This window comes from Quercus robur, chromosome 8 (assembly GCF_932294415.1).
Source record: "Quercus robur chromosome 8, dhQueRobu3.1, whole genome shotgun sequence".
NCBI classification, from domain to species: domain Eukaryota; kingdom Viridiplantae; phylum Streptophyta; class Magnoliopsida; order Fagales; family Fagaceae; genus Quercus; species Quercus robur.
The window spans coordinates 58,716,046-58,724,746 of NC_065541.1; the positions used below are offsets into that span (position 1 = coordinate 58,716,046).

At 36.2% G+C, this 8,701-nt stretch overlaps 1 protein-coding gene across 1 annotated transcript; it reads right to left on the reverse strand.

The window, feature by feature from the left end:
* On the reverse strand, window positions 1-4,763 carry LOC126697292 (serine carboxypeptidase-like 27). Its single transcript, XM_050394219.1, has 9 exons — window positions 3,752-4,763; window positions 3,562-3,657; window positions 3,206-3,298; window positions 3,000-3,085; window positions 2,636-2,896; window positions 1,493-1,620; window positions 1,313-1,408; window positions 890-995; window positions 1-567 (listed from the first exon to the last, which is right to left on the reverse strand). The coding sequence occupies exons 1-9, from the start codon at window positions 4,104-4,106 to the stop codon at window positions 427-429; spliced, it is 1,362 nt and encodes a 453-aa protein (XP_050250176.1). The 5' UTR covers window positions 4,107-4,763; the 3' UTR covers window positions 1-426.
* Between the last annotated feature and the right edge of the window lie 3,938 nt (window positions 4,764-8,701).

Genomic DNA, 8,701 nt, shown 5'->3' on the forward strand with positions numbered 1-8,701 from the left:
TTGCTGGATCCCACAATTTTACCCATAGAATTACTTATAATGTGAACATTTTCAATTCAAGATTTACAAAGAAAAAATAAATAGATCATACAAATACAACATTGTTGAACAGAACAAGATCAATGATTATTAAGTAGCAATGTACGGTTGTAATTATTGAAATCCTACAAAGAATACATTTCATGTATAAATTTTGAATACTAAATTTTTCCATTTTAGTATAACAGACCCTTCCGGCAATTTTCCCTTTTCATACACAACCTTGCAAACTGAAGTTATGGAATGGAGACAATTGGGGGGCAAGAATGGAGGGGCACTCGAGAGGAATGCTTCTCTTTATTGTCTTTACCTAGCCCCTGTATAAGAATCGTAATATATATTTTTGGTGCTTACTTGTTAAGACAGAGTGATTAGGATTAACTGGCTTTAGCTTGGCAATGGCTTGTTCTCCAAAAATGATTTGAAAAGAATGAAAGCCTGGCGAGGGCGATGAAGTGGAACCTCATGTCCTGCTCCAGTTACTGTGACAAATGTCAATCCTTTGTATACTTGGCTCCAGCCACCAACCTGTGTCACAAAAGAAGAGAGCTTGTGAGGAGATGATTAATCAAATTTAGAGCAATAAAAAGTTAATTTGCAATATTGGCCCAAAATCACAGATATAGAAATGTTCGTCATAACAAACTGTTGTAAAATTGTTGTATAATTATATTGAGAAACAAAAATATAGGCAAATTATTTATAAAAAACGTTTTTACTAAGAGCAATTACCAATTCTAGTACATTTTGATGCTAATACTAAAATCAAATGTCACATAATGATCTCTCTGTAGTGTATTCCACAAAAACTGACAGTAATATGTTTGTAAACATCTTTCTGAGCACTAACCTTTCCATTGTCATACCATGGGTACCAGTTGGTAATAGTTGGTAGCTTCAGGGCATCAATGGAGTAACGAGTTGCAGTCACAGGAACCACTGCATCAGTGTCTCCACTGACAAAAGAGTTCATAAAAATCCATGTTCAGATAGGGGATGCATATAAATCTAACAAAACTTATTGATAGAAATTCCAACTCCATTCCACACCAACAATATGACAGTGCTAAAAGAAAGCATTAATAAAACAAACTGCAAGCAGTAGGGAAGTGCTCAGGTAAAAATGAGATATCGTTTCCAGTACTACAACTATATCAACATCACTTTCCCATATATATAAATAAAATTACTGACTGCATAGTAAACTCCGCGAAGAAGGGAAGACACACATATACACGCACACAAACAGAGTGAGAGAAAAAGAGAGAGAGACCTGTATACCCATATCCTAAGACCAGCAGCAATGAGTTCTTGGTAAATAGGAAGCATAGAGAGTGGAGAATCCGCCCAGGAATTACCAACGATATCACTGTGAAGGAAAGATTTGAGGCAACAATGCTATTACAACATATGCAAGGAAATTATCTCAAATATCTAAAACAGAATTCTTTACCTGCATGTTTTCCATGGATAAGAAATCCGAGTTAAATTTGCATGGAGTGCCTTCTGAACTTCTGGGTGATTGAAGTACACTTCAGAGTACCTATCGGTGCAGGGATCATATGCTCGGGACATCCATGGCTTAGGTCAAAATTGAGAGAGTCAGATCAACTAAAACAAACCTCATGAGCAGTTTGTAATAGATTAAGCAATTTTTAGACCACTAAGATGAATATATTGATACTGAACAAGTAGCGCAGATTAAAATAGCAATTCTAACTGAAATATACCAGTAGTTAGGAAATTCAGAATCAGAATTATTTTATGCAGTATTGAATCTAGAGTTGATCCAAAGGTAACAGGAGAACATGGGTCGGGGAAAAAAGAAAAACATATTTAACAGTGGGAAAAGCCATTTTCAAAGCATGTGTTGCCCTTTAGGACACATTCAGAACAAATTTATATACTTTACATATATTTAAAACTTATTTACATATAAACAAGTATGTATTTGTGCATAATAAATTAGATACAGAAAATAAGAGTTTAAGATAGTTTAATTGTGGTTGAATGTTCCAAAAATCTATGGCACAATGCCTTCAACAAAATAAAACATAAAAACTGTGACAAATGCCTAACACATACAACGGTTCAATCAGCACAAAGTTAAACAGGAGAGTTAGTGTGCATCTGTGAGGCTTCTAATCAATCAAGTGATGTCGACTGAAACTCCTACACACTTTTAGAATGACTGGGAAGATCATAGGCATGCAGAGAAAAAGTATGATACGAGCATGTGCCAAGGGCCTGAGGCCAGGAGACCCAGGACCCACTTCTCGATGTGCAACATCATGAAGAACATAAGGGCACTTGGGCATCCTCAACAGCTCAAATTCAAGATCCAAAAGCTCTCTCAAGTACTCAAATTATCCAACAGATCTAAATCTAAGTTCCTTTCTAAGCCAGTCAATGTGAGAACAATAATTGGATTTTTGAGGGGAAAAAACCTGTATATTCTTTTTCTTTTCCCTTCCCCTGAAAATTCATTAATCACATCTGTATATCATATATAATACATATTAAATCTCTACAAAGACTATTCCAAAATTACCATTGTCCAGATAAGAAAATTAAATAAAAATTGATGAGAGCTTACATAATGACCCTTTAACTTGCGCTTCAATGATTGAGTGTTATTGCAAGGCCGAGTGTAAATGCTATATGGATCAATCTTTCCCTGCTCCAGCTCAGCAACACTGAGAGCCTTCATGCATTCCAATGAGGGATGCTGAGATGACCCAAAATCACAGGCAACTCTTAATATGCGATAGGTGGAATCCGAAATCAAACCATGGGTCCACCAATACTCAAAGGTGCCAACATAATCATGGTAATCATCAGTAACAGCGTTTCCCACCTATAGAAAGAAATCAAGCAAGAAAAGAAAATCACCTGACAATGGTTGATTGCCATGAACAACCAGATCAAATTGAAAGCATAATGAAATCTAACATTCTCACCAGAAATCCCTTGAAGTTAATAATTGGGTTCTGGACTCCCTTGTTTCTTTGGTAAACAATTTGAGATAACTGGGGAACATAGTGACCTGAAACAGATAGTGTCCACAAGTTAGCTTATCCATCCATTATCATATCAAGTTTCCAAGAAACTTTGTAACATAATTGAAAACAAAAATAAAAAAGAATGACGTAAGATAACTCACGACCTGCATAACTTTCTCCAGCAATGTAGAAATCCCTGTGCTTATACTGTGGAAACCTTTCGAACCAATTGACAAGAAATGTATATGCATCTTTGGCTACAAATGTACAACACCCAGATCCCAAAAACATCCAAAGATGTCATTTAACTAATGTTGAGCTAAAATACCATAATGTGCAATGCTTATCAATCATCCACACAAGTGAAATTTAAGTAAAATTCACTTGTATAGTGAAATTTAAGTAAAATTCACTTGTGTAGTGAATTTCACTTGTGTTTACTTAATTTCACTACACAAGTGAATTTATGTAAACTTGGGCGTCAATGACAATCTATTTGACAATTAAACAATTAAATTACCTGTCTTTTGATCACCCGCTGTGTACAAATCTGATGACGTATTCGAATACGAAAAACCAACACCAGCTGGAGATTCCAGGAACAGTAAATTTGCCACTGTATGAAAAGAGTTTGAAAATTGATCAAAATTAAGTTAAATCTCATCATAAACACAGTAAATGAACATTGGCTTGTCAAATTTAATACATACAATTGCTCCAAGAATAGGGATTTAAGTAAAGGGTCTTCCCGTCAGGCCTAATGTGAAAAGGTCCTATCTCTTCAGCTGCACCATAAGCAACAGAAGAGCAACCTGGACCACCATTGAGCCAAAGCACTAGTGGCCTTGACTCAGGTTTACGACTAGCTGGTGTCTCAACCAACCAGTAAAACAATGCTCTCCCAGCTTGCTCATTCACAGTCACGTAACCTGAATACTGAGCGAACCCCACATTCTTTGGCTGCCCTGGCAACTCAGTGATCCTATCACTCACTTGAGAAGAAGCAAAACAAGTTCCCACAAGAAGGGACAAAACGCAAACAACAGAGACTACAGATTGGCCCATGAACCAATCAGACAAGTAGTAACAAAGCTAAACAAAACCCAGAAACACAAATCTCAAACTTGTTCAGGCTTTTTAAGGAGTTTAGCTATAGAACATTGAGACAGAGAGAGTGAGACCAATAAAGACCTCAATTTTGAAGTACAAAACCAATGGTCACTAATCCCAAACTAGTCTTGGACTTCAAAGAATTCTCCTACAAGCATGGAACAGCTAAAACAAAGAAAACCCAGATCCCAAAAAACACCTCTGAGTTCCCAACTAATTTATCTAAAAAGCAAAGGGAGGTTCTTATAATCTTATTATATAGATTGGGAATTTTTTTCAAAACCCCAATGATTTTGATTAGCTGTGATGGCCGATTGGGTACGAATGATCAATTATAAAAACCATGCATTTATCCGTGTTCATTATTATAATCAAAGCTTTGAATTTTCTTCTCTCTTTCTTGGGTTTACTTCTATCAGGCAATTCACCAAACAGGTTATAGGCGCACATGGGGTAGGTTCTGAATATTCAAACTTTTTTGCTGAGTTTATTAACATTTTTAGAAATTCTAAAAACCCAATAAGGAAGAGAAGGCAGTGAAATAAGTATAAACCCTTTTTTTTTAATAAGAAGTATAAACACTGTTAATCATTGACTAATCTAATCAGTGAAACCAATGAATGATAACAAAAGCTCTAGTCTCAAAAAATAAAAATAAAAACAAAATAAACAAAACAAAAGCACTAAAATATGATTATCAAAAAAAAAGCTCTAAAATATATATATAGCTTAAAAAATTAAGTTTACCAAAAAAGCTTTAAAAAAAATTTTTTAAAAAAAAGTCACACTCAGTACCGGTCCAGTTGTTATTAACCACTCTGCCTTATGGCCCATCGAATTTTGCTCTCATAAATGGAGGGAACAAATAAATGTGTAGGGTCATTGCCGTGAGCCAGTGCTCAGTGCACTGTTGTTTCTTAAAAACTTTTTTTCTTTCGTTTCAAACTTTTATTTCTTTCGTTTCTTCCGGGCCCCCTCTTTATTTCTTCTATCTTCTTGAATCTTACCTTTCTTGTAATTAACTTTTTGGAATTAGAAAATTCTTTAAGTTTTTTTTCCTTTTTTGGATTAAGACTAATCATAGGGGTTTATGCATGGATCAGTACATCATGTACATGTACTACAAACAAAAGCAAAAGATAGAATTAGAGATGAGTGTTAAATGAGAAATGTCTATAACATTTTTACAATAATTTCACAATAAATTATAGGTGATAAGTTTTGATTAGCTATAATTTAAATCTACCATTAAAATTACTTTTTTATTCACTAATAACGACTTATAACAACCTGCTATATAGTATGATTTATTATGAAAATACTGTGGACATAGTATTTTTTTAGTTTAATTTCCAAAATAAATTGGTTGATAAATCAAATTTTCTACTAGTATTTTATATTAAATCCTAACAAATTTAATCATCTGAATATGATGTAACGCAATTTCTGACTCACATTGTCAATAAACAATATTTTTGAAATGATATGATTAAGTCCGGTAGGAATTAATATAAAATACTAGTAGAAAATTTGATATGAAATTTTCTACTAGTATTTTATATTAACTCCTAACGGATTTAATCACATGAATATGATGATTGATGAAACACAGTGATCTCAGTTGTGATGGCATTTAAAAAGGTGTGTGACAAATATTGTATTAATAATAATTTTCCATAATTGACAGATTAACAAATGCTGGATGCCCAGATGCTAGATCTTGTCTGATAGCCTCGATCAACGACTTGCGAGACAGCCGACTAAACTACCAAACTAGCTGGCATGTCTTCAATCCGCAAAGGATCTCCTGAGCTAAGAATATCAGACCAAGCAAATATAACAACTTTGTTTTTGTTTCTGTGTACTCTGCTTGCTGCTGATGCTACCAAATTTATTCAAACTACCCCATCAACACTTACATTTATGCAAGCCATGTTTAGGGGAATAATGTCACACTCACATAATGAAATCTTCACACCGAGGGGGGAAATAGACTGTCCGAGTAAGATGCTCGAAATGTGTCTTGTTTTATATCTACTTTTCACGTTCCAAATGTAAACATCACAGTTTCGTTTTTAAAAATGCATGTGTCAACGCATACAATTGTGGATATTGTGTGAAATAGTATATTTATAATGTGTGTGAGGGTCCTTTTTTGGACAGTGTCCAGGCCCAAGTTGAAGCAAGGACTCTAGGCCTTTGAGTTGTTGTATAAAAGGACTGGGCTTGGTTTATTGCAGCAAAATGAGCTGTTTACAAAACCAAGTGGTGCACAGAGCAAAAATTCTACAATACGTACATACTAGCAAGAATATATATGTATTGAACAACAAAAAACAATAAAGGAACAATGTAATAAAGAGAGAAACAAATATATTGTTAAGAATCCTTAAAACACTATGAAATATTTCATTACTTTCTTTAGTTGTAAATCACAATATGTTCACTAAGACGTGTTACAAGGTTCAAATAAGTTTAAAAATTATAGACTTAGATGGCTATCTAAGACTTGCAAAATTTGAATCCCTTTTTGAATCCAAGTATATTATATAGTGGCTGTTTTGAGATACCGGGCGATATTTCTCTTTCTTTTACTACTTTCTTTGAGTTTTTGACAGAGTTTTCTTAATGATTCTATTATGATTTACTATTGCTGAATGCCCCTTCAATGTTGGATGTTTCTCCCTTTTATAGTGTCATTCTAGAGTTTTGGGGTACCACTAATTCCCCTCCTCTGCTTCCCTGGGTACTAGAGCCTACGTTGTGCCAGCCACTCTAATGATTTGTCCTTTCCTTGTTTCTCATAGTTTTCTTCTTTTGGTGCTGTTTCCCTAAAAACTTCTTGCTGACTTTCCATTATTGGGTGTCCTTAGAAGGCTGATCTCCAATCTCTCTTCCTTCAAGGCTTCTAATCCTTACTTTTTTCAAATTCAGCTTTTGGCTGTCATTCTTTTTGTCATTTTTCCCAGGTGAACCGAATCCATTCCTGCCAAGTTGAAAGTTTACCCGGCTACTTCTCTTTATAGTTCTTCTTTCTGAGTTGTCCGAGGTATCAGTCCCTTGTTCATGAATTATTATTCCCCAAGCCTTCTGTTTCCTTTCTGCATCACTGGGTGATTGAGAAGGACATATTTGTCCTTCATTCTTTGTGTTTCTTGGTGCTTTTTTTTGAACTGTCTCAATCTCATCCTAACTGTGTTGCACGTCCCAAGGATCCCGAACCCTTGGTAGCCACTGAGTATCCCGACCCAGTTCTTTCCATTGGGCTTTCTTTGATTTTTTGATCTTGACAAGCTAGGCTTTTTTTCCTTTCTTCCCTCCGTTTCATGGGCCCTAAAGGCTTGTCCTTTCATGGGTTCTGGGCTTCAAATCTTTCTTTTGATGGACTTGGCCATCCTTTACTCTTATGGTGAGCTCAACCTTTTTATATGAGGTTCACCCACTGTGCCTTTTTTTTGGGCCTTGGTGTTATAATTTTTTAGACCTCAACAATGTGTGTAAGGAAATTCTTAGTCTGTTTACAATTGACATATTGTCTGTGGTCTAACTTAACTCTTTCATGAATCACAAAATTCCCAACGAACTTGATTATATCAAAGAACTAGGGGTGTCCATGGGTCGGTCTAGGTCGGGTTTGTGCCCAACCCGGAACCAACCCGCTCACATCGAGTGGGACGTTGAACGACCCGCCGCCGACCGCCGACAACCTCGGGTCGAGTCGGATCGGGCTTCGGTGGACAACGGTCGGGTCAGTCAAAGTCAGAGTGAGTTTTAACCTCTAGATCTTCGCCGGAAATCGCCAAATCTTCGTCGGATCTCGCCGAATCTTCTCTGGATCTTCGCCGAATCTGCTGATTTTTCTTCGAATGTGTGCAACAACCACGGGATCGAAGCAAGAAATACCACCTCAAGCCCAGATTTGAACGAGAACTTCCATCTCATCGCTGGATCTTCACCGTATCTTCACTGGATCTTCGTCGGATCTGTTGATTTTTCTTCGGATCTATGTGACAACCACAGGATCGAAGCAAAAAACACCACCTCAAGCCCAGATTTGAGCGAAAACTTCCATCTCATCGCCGGATCTAGCCAAAAACTACCAAATCTTCACCGAATCTAAGTGGATCTAGGTAGATCCGGTCTTCTTTCATGGGATTCGTTGGTCGGATCGGATTCGTCAGGTTTTGGAGAAGAACATATATGAAAGCGAAAAGAATAAATTTCAGCTCCTCTTCCATATCAATTGACATAAAATCTTTGATGGGAAAATGATCGTACTAACTTATTTGGTTGATAATTGAGAAATTAAATGGCTATGGTGAAAGCAACAATGAAGCTACAAGCCTACAACAAAAGGGCAATGGAAGAGAAGGTGGACGATAGATTATTGTTGCTTATTACAAAAAGCAAAAAGGAACACAAAGGACCAATATACTAAGCCCCCACCTAATCATGCTAGTAAATAAAACTTCTCCTTCTCGGGGATATCTTGAGGGGGTCCCAATTGTAATTAATTGTATAGTGCACATCAGTCATCACATGATGGAACT

Excerpts from the sequence above, each read along its gene's own strand:
- LOC126697292 (XM_050394219.1), bottom strand. The coding sequence starts at position 4,106 with ATGGGCCAATCTGTAGTCTCTGTTGTTTGCGTTTTGTCCCTTCTTGTG. Across the intron at positions 2,897-2,999 it reads TTAACTTCAAGGGATTTCTG|GTGGGAAACGCTGTTACTGA; the intron begins GTGAGAATGTTA and ends TTCTTTCTATAG. Across the intron at positions 996-1,312 it reads CTTAGGATATGGGTATACAG|TGGAGACACTGATGCAGTGG; the intron begins GTCTCTCTCTCT and ends CTCTTTTGTCAG.